The sequence below is a fragment of the Sphaeramia orbicularis genome, chromosome 12 (genome assembly GCF_902148855.1).
Source record: "Sphaeramia orbicularis chromosome 12, fSphaOr1.1, whole genome shotgun sequence".
Classification (NCBI taxonomy): domain Eukaryota; kingdom Metazoa; phylum Chordata; class Actinopteri; order Kurtiformes; family Apogonidae; genus Sphaeramia; species Sphaeramia orbicularis.
In genome coordinates, this window is record NC_043968.1 from 4,051,087 (window position 1) to 4,075,564 (window position 24,478).

Below are 24,478 nucleotides of genomic sequence, written 5' to 3' on the forward strand. Positions count from 1 at the left end.
TTCCTCTATCAGCTGTGCAGCCTGTGTGTCTTCCTGTCTTCTCACTTGTGTTTCTCCAGTCCTTTACTGGTGCAGGAGCTATTTATAGTGAAGGTCAGTCTGTGTAGGAGATGGACGGTGTGTGCTTTAAGCACAAGAGTCTTCAGGGTAGAAACTGAGCGACTGTGGGACGCTCAGAGCATTTATGGAGCTGGATGTTACATGAACGTTCCACTGAAGAGGCACCGGCGCTCTTTCATTTATCAGATCTCACAAAGTGTTTCACAGTTGGAGTCTTCACATTTTGACAAAACCTAATTTTTGCAACACGGATAAACATGAGATTATTGAGCTGGCAGGAGTCTGGAATTTTTAATAAGCAAATAAATGGAAGAAAATGATAGATTCAGCAGTTTCTCAGTTGCAGACAAGCAATAGTAGAACATATCAATGCAAGTCGTATTACAACACTAAATACACTGTAGGCCAGGGGAAATATATTACATTTAGCAAATTAAGTGATTTTTTGCCGGGTCAAAATTGTGAAAAATAAAAAATACAGAAGATAAATTCAGATCAGTGCTTCCTCTGGGGACGGTTTTTCTCAACATTAATTCAAAATGCATCCTCCTTTTTATTGTAATCTCTTAAATGTGAATGTGTTTCTCTGGTAACTGCCTGTCATTAGAGGCTTTATTTACAATTATGATCAGAATCATGTTAATTGCCTTGTAAGTAAACAGGGTTCACATTACTAAGAACTTGTTTCAGTGGTTTGGTGCATAAATAGAACATGGAGTAGGTAAGAAGCATGCAGTAAAAAATAAAATAAACAAACAATATATTGTACATGATGCTTTTTTTTTTTGTACTAAAATAATGCACATTTCCACGCTCACAGCTGGAGCTTCTGGTCGGCCATCGTCCCCCAGCCTCGTTACTGTCATGTTTTTCCTCTTCTTGGCCCCTGTCAAAGCAGTAACCCTGGTGTAAACCCACACATGCTGGAGGGGCTGTGACATTCACGGTTCCTCCGACAAGCTGCTGCACTTTCTTCTTTTCTTCACTCCCTGACATTTATCTCTCTGTTCCCTCTCGCTTTACGTATCTTCAAATCCCCCTTAGGGAGAATATTTCAGTGGATGGAGGTCTCAATCAGACATAGGGGTGTTCAAAAATATTGGTTCTGCAGTAGATTCTACAGTCAGCAGGTCAGCTGGGAACAGAGAGGATCATGGGAGGACAGAACAGCAGCATCGACAAAAGGCTGAGTTTATCCGGGGGGGGGGGGGGCGTTAAAAGAAGCTGCAAAAAGGACGATTTTCCAAAGGCAAAATAACAAACAATTTAGGTTTTTTGTCTCATTTAGAACATCTTAATTTATTAAAGATTATAATGTAAATTGTGTCTTCTATCACATGACCCCATTTCTAAGTAGGACTGTAAGAAAATATGGGTTCTGCAATATATCACGATATTCCATTTCACAATACTGTATCGATATTAAAAAGTACTGTATGGATATTTGTAGGTATTTATTCAAATGCAGATATGGCTTGGGTTCATTTTTGTTTTTCTTTATTGTGTATATTTTATTTCTTCTTATTTCACACTCTTTTATTTAATAATGTTGGTTCCTTTGTTGGGATTGAACTCAAATCCTGTTCTGATGTTAGTTGTGAACTAATAGAATCTGAACATTTGAACAGGATCTGAAACTGGAATGTCTGGAAAACACAATTTCAGTTTGAACACAGTTGGAACATTTGGTGACAGAACATTAGATCCTGTTGGATCAAATACAAATGTGTTTAGGATTTGGGCAGATTTATGATGGAATTCAATTCTTCAAGGAAATAATCATTTAAAAAAAAGAAACAAACCAAAAATGGCCTTTTTAACAGTATCATGATATATTGCGATCTGTCGTATGGTGATCGTAGTTTTGTGACTTGTATCGTATCTCCAGATTCTTGCTGACACACAGCCCTACTCAGACACTTTTCCTGTTTCTGTTTCCGAACCACAGCTAGCCAGGCCAGAGACCTGCTGTCTAAGATGCTGATCATCGACCCGGCTAAGCGGATATCGGTGGACGAGGCCTTACAGCACCCCTACATCAACGTGTGGTACGATCCAGCCGAGGTGGAGGCGGTAAGCCTTTGGCAGAGCCTTGGATCTGTGACTGTCAAGAGCTCCAGCCTTCCTTCTGTCTTTGATCGTCAACTTTGTTTACATTTTGTTTTGCATCATCGTTAACAGCATGACGATAATTGTTCCTCAGGATTATTTTCAGTCAGTCTCAGTGATTTTAAACCAGTCTGGGACCGTTAACCCATAAAGACCCACAGAAACAGTCACTGGCACCCAAAAACATCTACTGATGAAAAATGTTTAATAACTTCTGATCCAATAATTCCATCAATACATGTAAGGAACTGAATGAATATTTTATTTCAGTTATGCACAAAAACACACACATATAAAAAAAACAAACATAAAATGAACACAACTGGTAACCGAAAAAGGCAGAAGCTGAAGTCAGAGGTTTATTTCTGCTTCTCCTACTCCATCCTGACTCCACCTCCACACCTGAAGTTTCAGCAGATAAAACATTCACACAAATTCGTCTACATTCATTTTCTTCAGTCACTTTGAAATCATTTTACTTTCACAGCCCTGGAGAATTTGACAACTTAAAGCTTTTTTGAAACTCAACAGTGAGTGACACAGTTTCACTTCATCCTTCAGTTTGTTCCAGAATTTGACCCCAATAACAGAAACACAGTGAAATTTAACCTTTGTTCGGACTTTACAAAATTCCATAAAAATGTTGACATTTACAAACTCTCCTTTCACACAAAATGGGAATAACCTGAACAAATATGAACCAAGGTTATTAACGTTAAGGAAAACGAATGAAAACTAGAATTGAAAAACATTTTCGTTAACTGAAATAAAAAAGAACTATAATTAAAAGAAAAACCATAACTAACTGAAACTGTATTGTGTGTTTACAAAACTAACTAAAACAGATAAAAATTATGGATAAAATTCCCTTCATTTTCGTCTTTGTCAATGTCAGATTGATACGAAATTGATTTATTTCGCTCTAGCAGTTTTAGCTAGCGGCACCGTATGCCACTTTTTGCTCCGTCACTTGTGTTCACTTGTGGTTTCCAGTCGTCTTCTGGTCCCCACTCTACCTGGAAACATGGAGACTAAAGCAGCAGAGTCCTGTCTGGGATTGATTTGAATAGGAGCACAGAGAAGAAGAGAAAAGAGACCACTGAACTACAACTGAACTACAACTGAACTACAACTGAACTACAACTAAACTACAACTGAACTACAACTAAACTAAAACTAAACTAAAACTAAACTACAACTGAACTACAACTGAACTACAACTAAACTACAACTGAACTACAACTGAACTACAACTGAACTACAACTAAACTACAACTGAACTACAACTGAACTACAACTGAACTACAACTAAACTACAACTGAACTACAACTAAACTACAACTGAACTACAACTGAACTACAACTGAACTACAACTGAACTACAACTGAACTAAAACTAAACTACAACTGAACTACAACTAAACTACAACTGAACTACAACTGAACTAAAACTAAACTACAACTGAACTACAACTGAACTAAAACTAAACTACAACTGAACTACAACTAAACTACAACTGAACTACAACTGAACTAAAACTAAACTACAACTGAACTACAACTAAACTACAACTGAACTACAACTGAACTACAACTAAACTACAACTGAACTACAACTGAACTACAACTAAACTACAACTAAACTACAACTGAACTACAACTGAACTACAACTGAACTACAACTAAACTACAACTGAACTACAACTGAACTAAAACTAAACTACAACTGAACTACAACTAAACTACAACTGAACTACAACTGAACTACAACTAAACTACAACTGAACTACAACTGAACTACAACTAAACTACAACTAAACTACAACTGAACTACAAATAAACTACAACTGAACTACAACTAATCTACAACTGAACTACAACTGAACTACAACTGAAACTAAACTACAACTAAAACTAAACTACAACTAAAACTAAACTACAACTAAACTACAACTGAACTACAACTAAACTACAACTAAACTAAAACTACAACTGAACTACAACTGAACTACAACTAAACTACAACTGAACTACAACTGAACTAAAACTAAACTACAACTGAACTACAACTAAACTACAACTGAATTACAACTGAACTAAAACTAAACTACAACTGAACTACAACTGAACTAAAACTAAACTACAACTGAACTACAACCGAACTAAAACTAAACTACAACTGAACTACAACTAAACTACAACTGAACTACAACTGAACTAAAACTAAACTACAACTGAACTACAACTGAACTAAAACTAAACTACAACTGAACTACAACTAAACTACAACTGAACTACAACTGAACTACAACTAAACTACAACTGAACTATAACTGAACTACAACTAAACTACAACTGAACTACAACTAAACTACAACTGAATTACAACTGAACTAAAACTAAACTACAACTGAACTACAACTGAACTAAAACTAAACTACAACTGAACTACAACCGAACTAAAACTAAACTACAACTGAACTACAACTAAACTACAACTGAACTACAACTGAACTAAAACTAAACTACAACTGAACTACAACTGAACTAAAACTAAACTACAACTAAAACTAAACTACAACTAAACTACAACTGAACTACAACTAAACTACAACTAAACTAAAACTACAACTGAACTACAACTGAACTACAACTAAACTACAACTGAACTACAACTAAAACTAAACTACAACTAAACTACAACTACAACTAAACTACAACTAAAACTAAACTACAACTAAACTAAAACTACAACTGAACTACAACTAAACTACAACTGAACTACAACTGAACTACAACTACAACTAAACTACAACTAAACTACAACTACAACTGAACTACAACTGAACTACAACTAAACTACAACTGAACTACAACTGAACTACAACTAAAACTAAACTACAACTAAACTACAACTACAACTGAACTACAACTGAACTACAACTAAACTACAACTGAACTACAACTAAAACTAAACTACAACTAAACTACAACTAAACTAAAACTACAACTGAACTACAACTGAACTACAACTGAACTAAACTACAACTGAACTACAACTGAACTACAACTGAACTACAACTAAACTACAACTGAACTACAACTAAAACTAAACTACAACTAAACTACAACTGAACTACAACTAAACTACAACTGAACTACAACTAAAACTAAACTACAACTAAACTACAACTACAACTGAAATACAACTGAACTACAACTAAACTACAACTGAACTACAACTAAACTACAACTGAACTACAACTGAACTACAACTGAACTACAACTAAAACTAAACTACAACTAAACTACAACTACAACTGAACTACAACTGAACTACAACTAAACTACAACTGAACTACAACTAAAACTAAACTACAACTAAACTACAACTAAACTAAAACTACAACTGAACTACAACTGAACTACAACTAAACTACAACTGAACTAAACTAAAACTAAACTACAACTAAACTACAACTAAAACTAAACTACAACTAAAACTAAACTACAACTAAACTAAAACTACAACTGAACTACAACTAAAACTAAACTACAACTAAAACTAAACTACAACTAAACTACAACTAAACTAAAACTACAACTAAGCTACAACTAAAACTAAACTAAAACTAAACTACAACTAAAACTAAACTACAACTAAACTGCAAGTAAACTAAAACTAAACTAAAACTAAGCATTTAGAAAAAAATTAAAACTAATAAAAACGATCAAACCTGCTGTGAAAACATTTTAACAATGTTATGCCTCAGTTTATCATTTGCATTAGAAGTTACAGATGACACTGGATCTACAAATACACAAAACATTTAGTAACAGGAAGAATATTGTTAAAATTCCACTTATTTAAGACATTTCAGGGTGTTCATATTTGTTGAGATTATTCCCATTTTTTGTGAAAGGATAGTATACAAATGTAAACATTTTCATGTAATGCTACTTTTTTTTTTACACTAAAACAGAGAACCATTTGCAGTCGTCATTATTTCTCTGTTATTCTGACAGTATTTGACTGGTCCTGCCCACTGCAGACTGAACTGGTCTGAATGTGGAACCTGAACTAAAAGGACTGTTCATATCTTAGTGGAATTTTTGCATTTCACAAATTCATCCCAGGGCCGGACTGGACCCTTTGGTGGGCCGGACTGGACCCTTTGGTGGGCTGGATTTGACAACTGTGATCTAGACCACAGGTGTCAAACATGTGGCCCGGGGGCCAAATCCGGCCCACCAAAGGGTCCAGTCCGGCCCTGGGATGAATGTGTGAAATGCAAAACTTACACTGAAGAAATGAACAATCCTTTTAGTTCTGGTTCCACATTCAGACCAATTCAATCTCACAATAACCTATAAATACTCACAACTCCAAATTTTTCTCTTTGTAAATATTTTCATGTATTTACACTAAAACAATGTATAATTTTGCAAAAAAATGTGAATAACCTGAACAAATATGAACAACCTGGAATGTCTTAAGAGAAATGCAATTTTAATAATATTCCACCTGTTATGAAATGTTCTGTGTGTTTGTAGCTCCACTGTGATCTGTAAGTTCTAATGTACATGTGGAAATGAGAAACTAAAGCAGAATAGTGTTCAAATTACATTTTTTTTTCAGTTTGTTCACGTTATTCACATTGTTTGAAAGGATAGTTTATAGATGTAAACCTTTTCATAATGTAATTTTACTTTTTTCACCATAAAACATAGAGAAAAGTTTGGAGTTGACCTTATTTCTATATTCTTCTGTTCTTATTTGACTGGTCCGGCCCACTGCAGATCAGATTTAGCTGAATGTGGAACTGAACTAACAGGAGTCTGACACCGCTGATCTAGAGGATCAGTAAATGAAATGTAGAAAATTTATGATTTTCACTGAAAAATACCAAATACAGAGGATAATATTATAATAAATGGAGATAAGTTCCTTAAGAATGGTTAAATAGAGAGAAGAATTCATTTGGGAATTGCCACAACAGTAACACTGGGTCTTTATGGGTTAAAATAGAAAAGTAAGTGCTGGTCCATGACTTTATGCTTGTGTCTTAGGTATTTGGTTCACATCTCATTTCCTTTTTTTTTTCATTCACTTATCTTGTCATTCTTTATATTCTGCATTGACATAAAACAGCTTCAAAAGACGAGGTGTTGCCACTCAGTCTCCTGTCTACACAGAGTACACATGGCTGCATTGCTCACTTGTGTCCTGTAAGAGCGGTAGTGTTTTTGGGTGATTTGGCTAATCTGTTCAGCCGAGCCTCATTAGTGTGAGGTGACAGTGAGATTGGGAACAAAAAGCCATGTGCAGCTTGATAAGTTAAAGATACTGCTTGTTCTTGCAGAAATCAGTGCACACCCTACCATAGCAATTCATATTTGAATATTTGTTTTTATAAATTCTTTTGTCAGGTTTGATTGCTGTTTGTTTATCTAAGTTGTTTAGCTATTGATTTTTGGTGATGGTTTTTACTGATGACATGATTGTTAGCGTTGATGTGGCATGTTGTCATATGGCTGTGAACGGCATTTCAACCCATTTTCTGCTGTTTTCCCCTTCTCTAATGTCACCTCATGCTGATGAAGGCCAGGGATCTCATCCAAATATCCATGGTAAATAACAACCGCCCTACATTCAAGGAAGAATGTTTCTGTCGGCCCTTCATTCCTGAAGGCTGTAGAAGCAGAGCACAGAAGCCACCAGTCGGATAAGCATCGTCCGACTGCGTACAAACCACTACATCACAAACCCCACGGACAGAAAAGCTGGGACGTTTCCCTCCAAAACTAAATACACCAGTTCTTCATCTGGGTCTCTGATCCGGTCTGTGTTCACACTGACGGTCCGCCGTGTGGACCCCCTCAGACCAGGACTGATGCAGGTCCGCCGTGTGGACCCCCTCAGACCAGGACTGATGCAGGTCCGCCGTGTGGACCCCCTCAGACCAGGACTGATGCAGGTCCGCCGTGTGGACCCCCTCAGACCAGGACTGATGCAGGTCCGCCGTGTGGACCCCCTCAGACCAGGACTGATGCAGGTCCGCTGTGTGGACCCCCTCAGACCAGGACTGATGCAGGTCCGCCGTGTGGACTAAAGATTAGATTAGAGTAGATTATATTACATTAGATTAGATTAGAGTAGATCAGATTATATTACATTACATTAGAGTAGATTACACTGGATTAGATTAGATTACGTTAGAGTAGATTACATTACATTACATTAGAGTAAAGTAAATTAAATTAGATTACATTATAGTAGAGAAGATTCGATTCGACTGGACTTTCCTGATCCCACAGTGGGGGAATTCAACAGTCATGGCAGCAACAGAATAAAGTGCAAGAAAAAAATGTACATGCATAAGGACAGAGCAAAAATAAGATAGTACAAAAGCAAACAAAACAAATGAAAAAAATAATAATAGGAATAAAAATCCACTTGTCTGACAGTCGTTCATGCTCCCACTGTCTTTAATCCTTCACAGTTCAGTCACAGAAACACTCTGAAAGTCAGGAGTTCAGCCTTAGTGTGTGAGTGGAGGAAGAACTAGACTGGATGACCTCTGCCAAGGAGGGGACCTGTCTGTCTGTCTGACTGACTGTCTGTGTGTCTGTGTGTGTGTGTGTGTGTGTCTGTCTGTCTGTCTGACTGTGTGTGTGTGTGTGTCTGTCTGTCTGTCTGACTGTGTGTGTGTGTGTGTGTGTCTGTCTGACTGACTGTCTGTGTGTGTGTGTGTGTGTGTGTGTGTGTGTGTGTCTGTCTGTGTGTCTGACTGACTGTGTGTGTGTGTGTGTGTGTGTCTGTCTGTCTGACTGACTGTCTGTGTGTCTGTGTGTGTGTGTGTGTGTGTCTGTCTGTCTGTCTGACTGTGTGTGTGTGTGTGTGTGTGTGTGTCTGTCTGACTGACTGTCTGTGTGTGTGTGTGTGTGTGTGTGTCTGTCTGTGTGTCTGACTGACTGTGTGTGTGTGTGTGTCTGTCTGTCTGACTGACTGTCTGTCTGTCTGTGTGTGTGTGTGTGTGTGTGTCTGTCTGTCTGACTGTCTGTGTGTCTGTGTGTGTGTGTGTCTGTGTCTGTCTGTCTGACTGTGTGTGTGTGTGTGTGTGTGTGTGTGTCTGTCTGTCTGACTGACTGTCTGTGTGTGTGTGTGTGTGTGTGTGTGTGTCTGTCTGTGTGTCTGACTGACTGTGTGTGTGTGTCTGTCTGACTGTCTGTGTGTGTGTGTGTGTGTGTGTGTGTGTGTCTGTCTGTGTGTCTGACTGACTGTGTGTGTGTGTGTGTGTGTGTCTGTCTGTCTGACTGACTGTCTGTGTGTGTGTGTGTGTGTGTGTGTGTCTGTCTGTGTGTCTGACTGACTGTGTGTGTGTGTCTGTCTGTCTGTCTGACTGTGTGTGTGTGTGTGTGTGTGTGTGTCTGTCTGTCTGACTGACTGTCTGTGTGTCTGACTGTGTGTCTGACTGACTGACTGACTGACTGTCTGTGTCTGTCTGACTGACTGTCTGTTCTGTCTGTCTGTCTGCAAGATAACTCAAAAAGTTCTGGATGGATTTAGATGAAATTTTCAGTAAATGTTGACACTGGCACAAGGAACAAATGAATAAATTTTGGTGGTGATTCGGGGGGGGGGGGCTGATCTAGGCACTTTTGTGAAATTTTTCTAAATGTTTTACTATGTAGAAAATCAAGGTTTAATGAAGTAAGTTACCATATTTGGTTACTTATCTGTAAGGAAGGGAAAAAAAATCCAAGAAGTATGTTTGTGTATATACACACACACACATATATACATTATATATATATATATATATATATATATATATATATATATATATATATATATATATATATATATATATATATATATGTAAAACTTCAACACATGTAAGGTGGGGACAAGGGTTTCACAGCTGTACTTTAAAAAAATAAATAGATAAAAATGCTGTCCACTGCAAAGGACATTCCATAAAAAAATAAAATAACTAGAGAAGCACTCGGAGAGCACAGGCCTCCGCCAGGGCAGATCAGCACCCCCACCAAAACTGAATCAGCTGTTCCTTGTGCCAGTATCAACATTCACTGAAAATTTCATGAAAATCTGTCCATAACATTTTGAGTTATATTGCTAACAAAGAAACTAACTAACTAACAAAGCAAAGTGATCACAATACGTTCTGGTAGAGGTAATGATATACAATTAATTAAAATTACATAAAACTAGAAAAGCACTCGGAGAGCGCAGACCTCTGCCAAGCCCTCCCCCCCATCACCACCAAAATTTAATCATTTGTTCCTTGTGCCAGGATCAACATTTACTGAAAGATTTCATCCAAATCTGTCCAGAACTTTCTGAGTTATCTTGCACACAGACAGACAGACAAACAAACAAACCCTGATGAAAACATAACCTCCTTGGTGGAGGTAATTACTTTATTACTTTTGTGAAATGTTTACATTTTTTTTATTGTCATGTAAAAAATCAAGGTTAATGAAGTTACCATATTTGGTTCCTTACCCATAAGTGGCAAAAAAATAAATAAATCTAAGAAGTAAATATAAAAAATACAAGAAAACCACATGTGCGGTGAAAGGAGCATGTATTTTAGAACATTAGACCCCCATGTGTGCTGGTCCAGACCCCTGTCCACATCCACATGACCCCTTTGAACATCAGTCCTCACATCAGTTCCATTAGAGGTGGACCTGACAGACCCCAGAGACCACATTGGACCTGACAGACCCCAGAGACCACATTGGACCTGACAGACCCTGGAGACCACATTGGACCTGACAGACCCCGGAGACCACATTGGACCTGACAGACCCCGGAGACCACATTGGACCTGACAGACCCAGGAGACCACATTGGACCTGACAGGCCCTGGAGACCACATTGGACCTGACAGACCCCGGAGACCACATTGGACCTGACAGACCCCGGAGACCACATTGGACCTGACAGACCCAGGAGACCACATTGGACCTGACAGACCCCGGAGACCACATTGGACCTGACAGACCCCGGAGACCACATTGGACCTGTCCTCACTGTAAATACTGCTATCACTGTCTTGTAATGTATGTGGAAATTACCAAAAATAGTCACTTGCCCAATAAAGGGACAAACATGTCTTATTTTGTTTCTGTCCTAAATTATTTCTTGTGTGTTGCAAACATCAAAATACAGTTAAGTTTATTGGTGGAAATCTTTTTTTTTGGTATGTATTTCCATTGGATAAAGGTTCAAAACAACAAACAGATCCTCCTGTTGGTGGCAGTTCAGAAGGTCCCAGCTGTTCTACACATGGGGTTTGTAGTGTGCGTATGGACTGACAGTGTTGAAGTGTGGTGAACATGTCCTGCTGCAGCTCAGTCACCTGGGGGGGGGGGGGGGGTTAGGGTGTCAGAGTAGAGCACCGTCACTTTGAGCGATAAGAACACTTGACTGGATGCCAGAACGTACATGTTCCTGTGAAGCAGGAAAACTGGGCAGATATGTTGCTATCTCATTGGTTGTTAAGTCACTTAGCACATTTAGCCTGTCTGATGTTCAGTGCGTTCATCAGCCCTCACCACAGCAGAAAACAAACACTGGCCTGCTTTGACACACACACTGGAAGCTCCACAGTCTGCTGACATACAGCTGTTTTTTCATGTCCTGCCTTTTTTCCTGCTACATGCCTCTGTTAGTTTGGAACCACTTTGAGTTTGCACAAACTGATGCATCATGTTTGGATTCTAGACTTCTGCTAAATATAAGGGTCTGCTGTATGTGAGACAGAGTGGAATTTCATCTGATAGTAATAACTGTCTCTGCCTGTCTGTCTGTCTGTGTGTCTGTGTGTGTGTGTGTGTGTGTGTCTGTGTGTCTGTGTGTCTGTGTGTCTGTGTGTCTGTCTGTCCTTCTGTCTGTGTGTCTGTCTGTCTGTGTGTCTGTCTGTCTGTGTGTCTGTGTGTCTGTCTGTCCTTCTGTCTGTGTGTCTGTCTGTCCTTCTGTCTGTGTGTCTGTCCTTCTGTCTGTGTGTCTGTCTGTCTGTGTGTCTGTCTGTCTGTGTGTGTGTGTGTCTGTCTGTCTGTGTGTGTGTGTGTCTGTGTGTCTGTCTGTCTGTCTGTGTGTCTGTCTGTCTGTGTGTCTGTCTGTCTGTGTGTGTGTGTGTCTGTCTGTCTGTGTGTGTGTGTGTCTGTGTGTCTGTCTGTGTGTCTGTCTGTGTGTCTGTCTGTCTGTGTGTCTGTCTGTCTGTGTGTCTGTCCTTCTGTGTGTCTGTCCTTCTGTCTGTCTGTGTGTCTGTCTGTCTGTCTGTGTGTCTGTCTGTCTGTGTGTCTGTCTGTCTGTCCTTCTGTCTGTCTGTGTGTCTGTCTGTCCTTCTGTCTGTCTGTGTGTCTGTCTGTCTGTCCTTCTGTCTGTCTGTCCTTCAGCCTCCACCTCAGATCTACGACAAACAGCTGGATGAGAGAGAACACTCCATTGATGAATGGAAAGGTGAGACTTCCTGCTTCATCTGACAGATGAGTGTGAACAGCACGTCCTCAGCAGAAACATGGGACATCTGGGGCAGAATTTATGGAATTTATGTGTTGTAAATACAGGGCTGTCAAACATCCAGCCCGCGGACCAAAAAAGGGCCGCCAAAGGGTCCAATCTGGCCCGCTGGATGAAAATGTGAAATGCAAAAATTACACTGAGTTTAGGATAGACAGATTAGATACTGAGATTAGGATAGACAAATTAGATACTGAGATTAGGATAGACAGATTAGATACTGAGATTAGGATAGACAAATTAGATACTGAGATTAGGATAGACAGATTAGATACTGAGATTAGGATAGACAGATTAGATACTGAGATTAGGATAGACAAATTAGATACTGAGATTAGGATAGACAGATTAGATACTGAGATTAGGATAGACAGATTAGATACTGAGTTTAGGATAGACAGATTAGATACTGAGTTTAGGATAGACAGATTAGATACTGAGATTAGGATAGACAGATTAGATACTGAGATTAGGATAGACAGATTAGATACTGAGATTAGGATAGACAGATTAGATACTGAGATTAGGATAGACAAATTAGATACTGAGATTAGGATAGACAGATTAGATACTGAGATTAGGATAGACAGATTAGATACTGAGTTTAGGATAGACAGATTAGATACTGAGTTTAGGATAGACAGATTAGATACTGAGATTAGGATAGACAGATTAGATACTGAGATTAGGATAGACAAATTAGATACTGAGATTAGGATAGACAGATTAGATACTGAGATTAGGATAGACAGATTAGATACTGAGTTTAGGATAGACAGATTAGATACTGAGATTAGGATAGACAGATTAGATACTGAGTTTAGGATAGACAGATTAGATACTGAGATTAGGAATCTCTTTTACAAGGCAGACCTGGCCCAGGTAGCAGCCATACAGAGTCCAAACTACAGAAAACACACACATGAGACACAACCAACACCAAAACACAACAACAACCATTCAAGCAGGCCCACACGGTGCTGCAGCGGTCAGACCTGGTGCCTCAGACAGAAGGTCCTGGGTTCAATGGGCTTATGCTCCGCCCCACCACTTCCTGAGCTCAAGGCAGCTCCTTTACCTCCTGTTTTTCATTATTGGACACACTGGTTAATCCAGGTGTGAATGACCACAGCAGTCCCAACAAGAAGCAGCAGACACACCTGGATTAACCAGTGAGTCCAGGAATGAGAAACAGGAAGTAAAGGAGCTGCCTTCAGTTCAGGAAGTAGTGGGGCGGAGCATAGAGCCCTTTCCAACAGCAGTCCACAGGGATGGGACCTTTAGTCCATGGGGTGGGGCCTTTAGTTCACAGTGGTGGGTCCTTTAGTCCATTGGGGTGGGGCCTTTAGTCCATGGGGGTGGGACCTTTAGTCCATGGGGTGGGACCTTTAGTCCATAGGGTGGGACCTTTAGTCCACAGGGTGGGACCTTTAGTCCACGGGGTGGGACCTTTAGTCCATAGGGTGGGACCTTTAGTCCATGGGGGTGGGACCTTTAGTCCATAGGGTGGGACCTTTAGTCCATGGGGGTGGGGCCTTTAGTCCATAGGGTGGGACCTTTAGTCCATGAGGTGGGACCTTTAGTCCATGGGATGGGACCTTTAGTCCATAGGGTGGGACCTTTAGTCCATAGGGTGGGACCTTTAGTCCATGAGGTGGGACCTTTAGTCCATAGGGTGGGACCTTTAGTCCATAGGGTGGGACCTTTAGTCCATGGGGGTGGGACCTTTAGTCCATAGGGTGGGACCTTTAGTCCATGGGGGTGGGACCTTTAGTCCATGGGGTGGGACCTTTAGTCCATGGGATGGGACCTTTAGTCCATAGGGTGGGACCTTTAGTCCATAGGGTGGGACCTTTAGTCCATGAGGTGGGACCTTTAGTCCATAGGGTGGGACCTTTAGTCCATAGGGTAGGACCTTTAGTCCATGGGGGTGGGACCTTTAGTCCATGGGGTGGGACCTTTAGTCCATGGGGGTGGGACCTTTAGTCCATAGGGTGGGACCTTTAGTCCATGGGGGTGGGACCTTTAGTCCATAGGGTGGGACCTTTAGTCCATGGGGGTGGGACCTTTAGTCCATGGGGTGGGACCTTTAGTCCACGGGGTGGGACCTTTCTGTGTCTGCGTGGGTTCTCTCTGGTCCTCTGGCTCCTCCCACCATCCAAACACATGCTCTGATAGGTTCATCTAAATCCCCCATAGGTGTGACTGTGACAGTGTGTTTGTCTCTATATGTTCAGTCTGCGATGAACTGGTCACATGTCCAGCATGAACCGCGCCTTCGCCCATAAGGGGCTGGGATAGGCTCCGCCCCTGTGACCCTAGTGAGGATAAAGCAGGTTCAGAAAATGAATGAATGAATGAACTATTCAACCACAATGGCACCAACAGTGACGTTCCTCCTTCACTGCCTTCTCCATGATACTTTTAAAATCATTAATAGAAATGAATGTGTGTAGTTTGACAGTTTTTTGAAGATGGTGCACGGTAGGAAAATGCTGTTTTTCCAAAGTCTGTCAGAAGTCGAGGAACAGTCCAAAACAACCACCTGGAGGAACGTAAATGAAAACTACTAGACATCTGGTAACTCAGACAAATACTGCGTCTGAGTCAAACCCATTCTTTTGTTAATTCTCAAATTTCACATCGTGATCCAAGACTGTATCTGCCAGCCAGTATTTTTGACTGGATTTTTCTTTATCAGTGACTCACACGTGGTAAAATTTCACAACTTTTCTTCTGGAAGCATTTTACTCGTAGACAAGTGTTATTTACATGTATTGACAGGATTAATGGATCAACAGGTATGAAACAGAGAAATCTGATGTTTACATTTATGTGTCGCCTGAAACATTCAGAAAATACTGTAATTTTATTGCTGACAATTCTTGCATATAGTTCTGTGTGCTACACATCTGTGTTCTGGAAAAACTGGTACCACTGCCTCTGGAAAGTATAGAGGTTCTATTGTGTTTTTATTGTGTTTGTATTTATCTGTTTGTAATACTACAATAATACTAGCAAATATCAGTTTGCTTTTTAATGTGGACCATGAGTCTGTAACAAAGCCTATCTATCTATCTATCTATCTATCTATCTATCTATCTATCTATCTATCTATCTATCTATCTATCTATCTATCTATCTATCTATCTATCTATCTATCTATCTATCGTTCTATCGTTCTATCGTTCTATCTATCGTTCTATCTATCGTTCTATCTATCGTTCTATCGTTCTATCTATCGTTCTATCTATCGTTCTATCTATCGTTCTATCGTTCTATCGTTCTATCTATCGTTCTATCGTTCTATCGTTCTTTCTACACTGAACAAAAATATAAATGCACCACTTTTGTTTTTGCTCCCATTTTTCATGAGCTGAACTCAAAGATCTAAAACGTTTTCTATGTACACAAAAGGCCTATTTCTCTCAAATATTGTTCACAAATCTGTCTTAATTTATGTTAGTGAACACTTCTTCTTTGCTGAGATAATCCATCCACCTCACAGGTGTGGAAGATCCAGATGCTGATTAGACAGCAGGATTATTGCACAGGTGTGATTTAGGCTGGCCACAATAAAAGGCCACTCTAAAATGTGCACTTTTACTGTATTGGGTGGTCCAGGGGGGTCAGAAAACCAGTCAGTATTTGGTGTGACCACCATTTTCCTCGCACAGTCTTCTTCATGAATTCTCTGAAACAGCTTTGGAGATGGCTTATGGTAGAGAAATGAACATTCAATTCACAGGCAGAAGCTCTGGTGGAGGTTCCTGAAGTCAGCATGACCAGTGCATATTCCCTCAAAACTTGTGACATCTGTGGTATTGTGCTGTGTGATAAAACTGCATATTTTGGAGTGGCCTTTTATTGTGGCCAGCCTAAGGCACACCTGTGCAAAAATCCTGCTGTCTAATCAGCATCTTGATCTGCCACAGCTGTGAGGTGGATGGATTATCTCAGCAAAGAACAAGTGTTCACTAACACAAATTTAGACAGATTTGTGAACAATATTTGAGAGAAATAAACCTTGTGTGTACACAGAAAAAGTTTTAGATCTTTGAGTTCAGCTCATGAAAAATGGGAGCAAAAACAAAAGTGGTGCGTTTATATTTTTGTTGAGTGTATCTAAACTGTTTAGATAGATGTGTAGATGGTTTTGTTCGTCAGTGTCTGTTTGGGTCTTTATGGGTGAATGTTTATAAAATAATGAGTCAATTTCAGACAGATTATCTTGGACGGTCAGATGGATAAATGACTGTTTTTCATCTCTCTTTTCCTGCTTTGATCTTTTTCAGAATTAATCTATAAAGAGGTGATGAACTTTGAGGAGAGAACGAAGAATGGCGTAGTGAAGGGACAGCCTTCACCTTCAGGTACTCTCAGTGCATAACCCTAATCGCTCTGTAAGTGAATTTACTATAACCTTACTGGAGTTCCTTCCCCTTGTAAATAGACAAACCCATTGTGCTGTTGACCATGTGTCTCCGTCTCCTGCATCTGCTTTTTTTATACTGTTGTTGTAAATGTCGTCTTTTTGTGCCCAGTGAATGTTTGACTGCACTGTGGTATATGTTAATGCTAAACCTCTGATTACAATATGATAAGTAACATGTTTGTGTACTTTTATGTGTATATGTACGAGCATATCGTGGCCTAAGGCAGGGGTGTCAAACATAAGACCTGTGGGCCAAAACCGGCCCGCTAATGGTTCCAATCTGGCCCGTGGGATGAAGATATGAAATGTAAAAATCACACTGAACATATTAACAATCACCAAAAGGATCAGTAAAACACTATCATAACAACCTAGAAATAATGACCACTCCAAAATAGTCTTTGTTTTAGTGTAAAAAAGTAAAAATCACATCTTTGTTTTAAACATCTAAGTATCCTATCACAAAAAATGTGCAATTTTATCAATATTCTGCCTTTTCCTAAACGTTTTGTGTATTTGTAGATTTACTGTGATCTGTAAGTTGTAATACACATGTGTAAATGAGAAACTGAGGCAGAATACTGTTAAAATTGCACTTATTTTTCTTATAACTTTCTTATTATTAACAAGGTTATTATTGTTAACGGAAACTAACAAAATGACGAAAACTAGAATTGAAAAACATTTTCGTTAACTGAAATAAAAAAGAACTATAATTAAAAGAAAAAACATAACTAACTGAAACTGTATTGTGTGTTTACAAAACTAACTAAAACAGATAAAAATTATGGATAAAATTCCCTTCGTTTTCATCTTTGTCAATGTCGGACTGATAGTAAATGGATTTCTTTGTCTCTCAGTTTTCTGTGCTGTCTCCATACGACACTTTTTGCTCCGTCACTTGTGTTCACTTGTGGTTTCCAGTCGTCTTCTGGTCCCCACTCTACCTGGAAACATGGAGACTAAAGCAGCAGAGTCCTGTCTGGGATTGATTTGAATAGGAGCACAGAGAAGAAGAGAAAAGAGACCACTGAACTACAACTGAACTACAACTAAACTACAACTGAACTACAACTGAACTACAGCTGAACTACAACTAAAACTAAACTACAACTAAACTAAAACTAAGCATTTAGAGAAAAAAAAAGAAAACTCATATAAACTATCAAACCTGCTCTAAAAACGAATTAAAACGAACTGAATTAGAGAAAAAAAAAGTCAAAACGAAATAAAACTGAACTATAATGAAAAATCCAAAACTATTAGAACCTTGGTAATTAATTAATTATAATTATCTTTCTAATAATTTTTCTTATGTTGGCTGATGTGCCCTTGAGCAAGGCACTCAACCCGCCCATCTGCTCCCCGGGTGCCTGCTATAGCTGCTCCTGGTTTGCAGTGTATGTTGTGTTCCTGCATGTTCTAGAAATGGGTTAAAAGCAGAGGTTGAATTTCAGTGTGTGGTAAAAAAAAAAAAAAAAAAGTACTATATACTGACAATAAAGGATCTGAGTTATATTTTGAGGTCGCTTTTAAAGGATAATTTGTAGATATAAACATTTTCATCATGTGATTTTGCTTTTTTCCACTCTAAAACAGAGACAACGTTTCTGTTGTTATTACTTGACCGTAGATCATACTGGGCTGAATGTGGCCCCTGAGCTGACATGAGTTCGACACCCCTGGCTTAAGGTTTGGTTCACTGGGGTCCATCAGAGGAAAGGTGCAGTTCTGCAGGTTGTCCACAGTGTGGCAGTATAGAGACATGTTCCAATGGAGCTCCATGACCGGGCTCTACCACCTCCACTATCATCAAACATGGAAAGGGAAGCATTTATCATTCTAAAATAATAAAAGACAAAAAAACAATAAAAATGAACTAAATTGTGAGTCAAATATTGCAGAGACAGCAGCATCTAAGACCACAGATCAGACTCACACTCAGCTTTAGTGTCATTCAATCAATAGTACATGATAGAACAGAATATAGTTACCCAGGTCTAGGTGTTTGTAGAAAACATAAAAGCATAAAATATACAATAAATATATAAAAGCTAAATGTAAGTCAGTCTGCATCCAACATGTGCCAAAGATGAGTTCATGGATTTAACTGAACCCAATAAGCGACGACAGTTCTGTAAATTCTCTTGCGTGTTCAGTCTTTTTTCGCTGCCCACTAGTAATTAAGCAGATGGAGCTGATGGCCTGGTGTGGTGTGGATGCTGAGTGGAGCAGACGCAGCGCAGGAGCTCCAGACGGACCACAGTGGTTTAGTGCAGCAGTAAAGACAGGAGCTGAGGACACATGATGGTCCAGGATGGTCCACATGATGGTCCACAGCTGAGGACACATGATGGTCCACATGATGGTCCATGATGGTTCACATGATGGTCCACAGCTGAGGACATATGATGGTCCAGATCTGAGGACACATGATGGTCCAGGATGGTCCACATGATGGTCCACAGCTGAGGACACATGATGGTCCACATGATGGTCCATGATGGTTCACATGATGGTCCACAGCTGAGGACACATGATGGTCCAGATCTGAGGACACATGATGGTCCAGGATGGTCCACATGATGGTCCACAGCTGAGGACACATGATGGTCCACATGATGGTCCATGATGGTTCACATGATGGTCCACAGCTGAGGACACATGATGGTCCAGATCTGAGGACACATGATGGTCCAGGATGGTCCACATGATGGTCCACAGCTGAGGACACATGATGGTCCACATGATGGTCCATGATGGTTCACATGATGGTCCACAGCTGAGGACACATGATGGTCCATGATGGTTCACATGATGGTCCACAGCTGAGGACACATGATGGTCCAGATCTGAGGACACATGATGGTCCAGGATGGTCCACATGATGGTCCTGTCAGGAAGAAACTTTAGCATCAACACAACTGGACCTTTTGGATCGCAGTCATCTACATCAGTTCATTTAGAGTAGAATAGACTACAATACAATACAATACAATACAACTTGATAGAATAGAATAGAATAGAATAGAATAGAATAGAATAGAATAGAATAGATCTTTATTTTCACTATTACAGGAACAATGATAATCACTTCAGCTGCTCTGTTTTTTTGGGGGTTTTTTTTGGGGGGGGGGGGGGGGGGGGGCAGATTTAATTCATCCAACTGTGAATTCAGTTGAGACTGAACTAAGCGAACTGTCTAGTACAGATATAAGGATAAATACAGGCAGAACGGGATATGTGTAAGGTTAGGTGCATGGTTGTGAATGTACACCTCATATATACAGTATATATAAAAGTAAATGTTTAGCATTTGAACTGTTTACATTGGCATCATTTACTCTGAGCATTTAGAGTACCATCCACTTTGTCTTCATTGATTGAGTCTTTCTAATTAATTCATAATGTAATGCAACCATATGCAGGCTGGAGTTGTACAGTTACTATACACCTCCTGCACGGTGACTTTTGGATGTCATTTAATTAAACCTATAAATACAAAAACTGACGGAACTGAAGCAGCCATTCATCCTGTTTTGTTAGCCAAAGTGCTCACCACTCTCCATTAAGCAATTAGCTCCCACAGGACCAGACACAAAGCGCTGATTTATGATTGGCCTGCGTCACCGCACATGTGCATTAGACTACTTGGACTGGGGAAAAGCGGTAGTTTCCTGCAGTACTGGCAAAGCAGCCCTATCTGCTCTTATCTAATGAAGTGCTGTTTTCAGCTCCTCTGTCTAAGCCTGTAATGAAAGCATGGATTGAACGTAACTAGACTGTTCGTAGCGTGTGCAGCCATTGTTCACTTTAACCCATAAAGACCCAAACATCTGCCGTCAACCAAAAGCATCTACAGATCTGAACTGTTTAATACCTGCTGATCCACTAATTCTACCAATACATGTCAATAACTGCTGTCAAATACAGTTCTTCATCTTTTCATGGTCATCAGATATGACCCATTTGGATGTTCAGAGGCTCCGTAGTTACCATGGAAACGCTGTCATCTTTTACAATATTGATTCACAGTGGATGAACACACTGGGTTTATGTTCAATTAATGACAGATTTGACTGAAAATGTCACTTTTTCTTCATTTTTTTCTGTTTCTGATTTAATAACCTTTGAATTTACTCTGAGCTTTAATGAACATCAACATAATCAACAGATTAAATATAGGAAAATACCTCATTTACACAAAAAACCCCACTAAATACAGAGGATAATATTATAAAAAATAGGGCTGTGTACTGGAAAGAAACTGGCGATACGATATAAATCATAATACTAGGATTACGATACGATATATCACGATATATCATGATACTGTTAAAAAGGCAATTTTTTGTTTGTTTCTTTTTTTTAAATGATTATTTCCTTGAAGAATTAAATTCCAGCAGAAATCTGCACAAATACTAAACACATTTGTATTTGATCCCAACAGGATCTAATGTTCTATCACCAAATGTTCCAACTGTGTTCAAACTGAAATTCTGTTTTCCAGACATTCCAGTTTAAGTGCGATACCAACAAAGGAACTAACATTATTTAATAAGAGTGTTAAATAATAATAAATAAAATATAAACAAAAAGAAAAAAAACAAAAATAAACCTCCACAATATCTGCATTTGAAAAAATACTTAAAAATATTGATACAGTACTTTTTATACAGTGTTGTGAAATGAAATATCACGATATATTGCAGAACTGATATTTTCTTACACTCCCAATTATAAATGGTGATAAATCACTTAAAGGTTAAATAGAGAGAAAAATTAATTTTGGAACTGACACTAAAGTAGCACTGGGTCTTTATAGGTTAAAAGAGACAAACATCCAAATCTTTATTGACATGGTTCCTGTCAAATTTTAAACACGTGGACTTTGATTCAAGAATGGAAATTCTACTCTGAACCAGCCTTTATACCTAGGTATAGTGATCACTTAGCTGTGTGCGCATGCATGTTTGTTTGTTTGTCTGTCTGTCTGTCTGTCTGTGTGCAAGATAACTCAAAAAGTTATGGACGGATTTTCATGAAATTTTCAGGAAATGTTGATACTGGCACAAAGAAGAAGTGGTTAAATTTTGGTGGTGATCGGGGGAGGACACTGATCTGTCTGCGCTCTCTGAGTGCTTTTCTTGTTTAATTGAATGTACTTGCACTAGACTCACAGCACCACAGCTGATGCTGTTGTAAATGTCACAAATACATTCATACCAACCCTGTTCTGGTCTACAGTAATGACATTAACCCATAAAGACCCAGGGCTACTTTTGGGGCAGTTCGCAAATGAATTTTCCTCCACAGTTACCCTCTCTTATGTGGTTATCACTGTTTATTGTAATATTATCCTCTTTATTTTGCATTTCTTCAGTAAAAAACAGGTATTTTTCTATATTTAATTTGCTGATCATGTATGTGTTCATAAAAGCTCAGAATGAATTCAAGGGTTATTATATCAGAAACAGAAAGAAGTGACTTTTGCAGTCAAATCTGTCATTAATTGAACATAAACCCAGTGTGTCCATCCACTGTCATTGATCCAACTCCATGGGTTTGACTGGAGAATCAATGTTGGAGAAGATGATGGTGTTTCCATGGTAACTTCGGAGCCTCTGAACGTCCAAATATGGTCATATCTGATGACCATGAAAAGATGACAAACTGCATTTTACACCAATTATTGACATGGATTGATAGGATTAGCAGATCAACAGGTATTTAACAGTTTAGATCAGTGGATGGTTTAGGTTAAAGGTGGATGTTTGGATATTAATGGGTTAAATAAAATAACTAATAGGAGAAAATTGTGTGCAGGGAATTGGCAAATAGCTTCACGCTGGCGTGGAAATGATTGAGATCCTTATTGATCGCTGAAACACTGCAGCCTTTCTCACTCTGTCTATGAAACCCAGTGGGACTAAACATTAACTGCCTCTGTCTCATTCTAGAACAGGGTTCTCAAACATGCGTCCTGGGGCCAAATGCGTCCCCCCAAAGGTTCCAGTCCCACCCCTGGGATGAATTTCCAAAGTGTCTAAATTCCACAGTCCAGGCTGTGGAACTCATTTTAGTGTGGGTTCCACATCCAGACCAATCTGATCTACAGTCCAATAAGAACAGCAGAAGAACCCACACAGAAGAAGGACTGCAGATTTACTACTGGGTTTGATGAGAAAATAATATGACATTATGTCTGTAAATAATGACAACTGCAAATGTTTGTCTTTGTTTTAGTGCAAAAAATCACATTAAATTGTGAAACTCTTTCCATTTCCAAACTCTCCTGTACCAATAAAATGTGTCCAACCTGAAATGTCTGTATTAAATTCAGTCCAGTTTGAACTCTTTTCTTCCTGTTCCTCAGTGTTTAGTGTCTTTGGAGATCTGATCCAGAATGCACATGGACTAATGAGAAGTGGAGGAAGAAGACTGAGAAAATTACACTGATTTTTATGAAGAAATTTCAGTTTTTTCAGGTTATTCACATCTTTTTTGTTTGGATAGTTTATAAAAGCAAGTATTTTCATAATTTAATGGGGGGTTTTTGCACTAAAACAAAATCTGCAGTTGTCATTATTTATAGGTTATTATTGTATTATGTTACTGGTTGGGTCCACTGCAGATCAAATGGGACTGAATGTGGAACCTGAAAGAACAGGAGTTTGAGAGCCCTGTTCTAGACGCACCGTGACTGTGACATTGTTGACGTCTTTCAGCTAATATTTCCCCCCACTGTGCAGTTTTCCAAATAGATGTCCTTCCTGCCTGTATTTCTGCTGCTGCTTTCACTCTTTTGACTCTTTTTACGTTGTAACCTCCTGCTGCTGTTTATTCCCGTAGCACAGGTGCAGCCGTGAACAGCAGCGAGAGCCTCCCTCCTTCCTCCTCCATCAACGACATCTCCTCCATGTCCACCGACCAGACCCTGGCCTCAGACACTGACAGCAGCCTGGAGACCTCTGCAGGACCCCTTGGGTGTTGCAGGTGACTAGCCGCCTGCCTGCGCAACCCTATGTTCTTCCGAAGGTGAAGAACCAAGAACGACCGAGCGAACGTACTTAAAAAAAAAAAAAAAAAAAGGAAAAAAAAGAGAAAAGATCAAAATCGATATGTTAAAATTAAAAAAAATGTAAGTTATGGAAACACACCGAATCTGAAATGATGAAATCAAAAAGCCTGTGCATTGTCATTCAAAACAGCAGTGGTATTTAAGCTGAAATAATTGAGCTGACATATATGTTAATGATCCTCTAGTTGCTTTGCTTCTATTACCCCACGTATCCTGTATATGGCATCCCAACAAAAAC

The 24,478-nt window shown here is 39.3% G+C and overlaps 1 protein-coding gene across 1 annotated transcript in view; it reads left to right on the forward strand.

Annotated features, from left to right (window-relative positions):
- LOC115430147 (mitogen-activated protein kinase 10-like) overlaps positions 1-24,275 on the forward strand; it is a 27,689-nt gene extending 3,414 nt beyond the window's left edge. Inside the window, exons 2-6 of the mRNA XM_030150045.1 lie at positions 1,967-2,133; positions 7,774-7,800; positions 12,601-12,664; positions 17,020-17,097; positions 24,017-24,275. Coding sequence (XP_030005905.1) covers positions 1,967-2,133; positions 7,774-7,800; positions 12,601-12,664; positions 17,020-17,097; positions 24,017-24,159 — 479 coding nt within the window. The 3' untranslated portion in view covers positions 24,160-24,275. The remainder of the gene's footprint in view (positions 1-1,966; positions 2,134-7,773; positions 7,801-12,600; positions 12,665-17,019; positions 17,098-24,016) is intronic.
- The last annotated feature ends 203 nt before the right edge of the window (positions 24,276-24,478 follow it).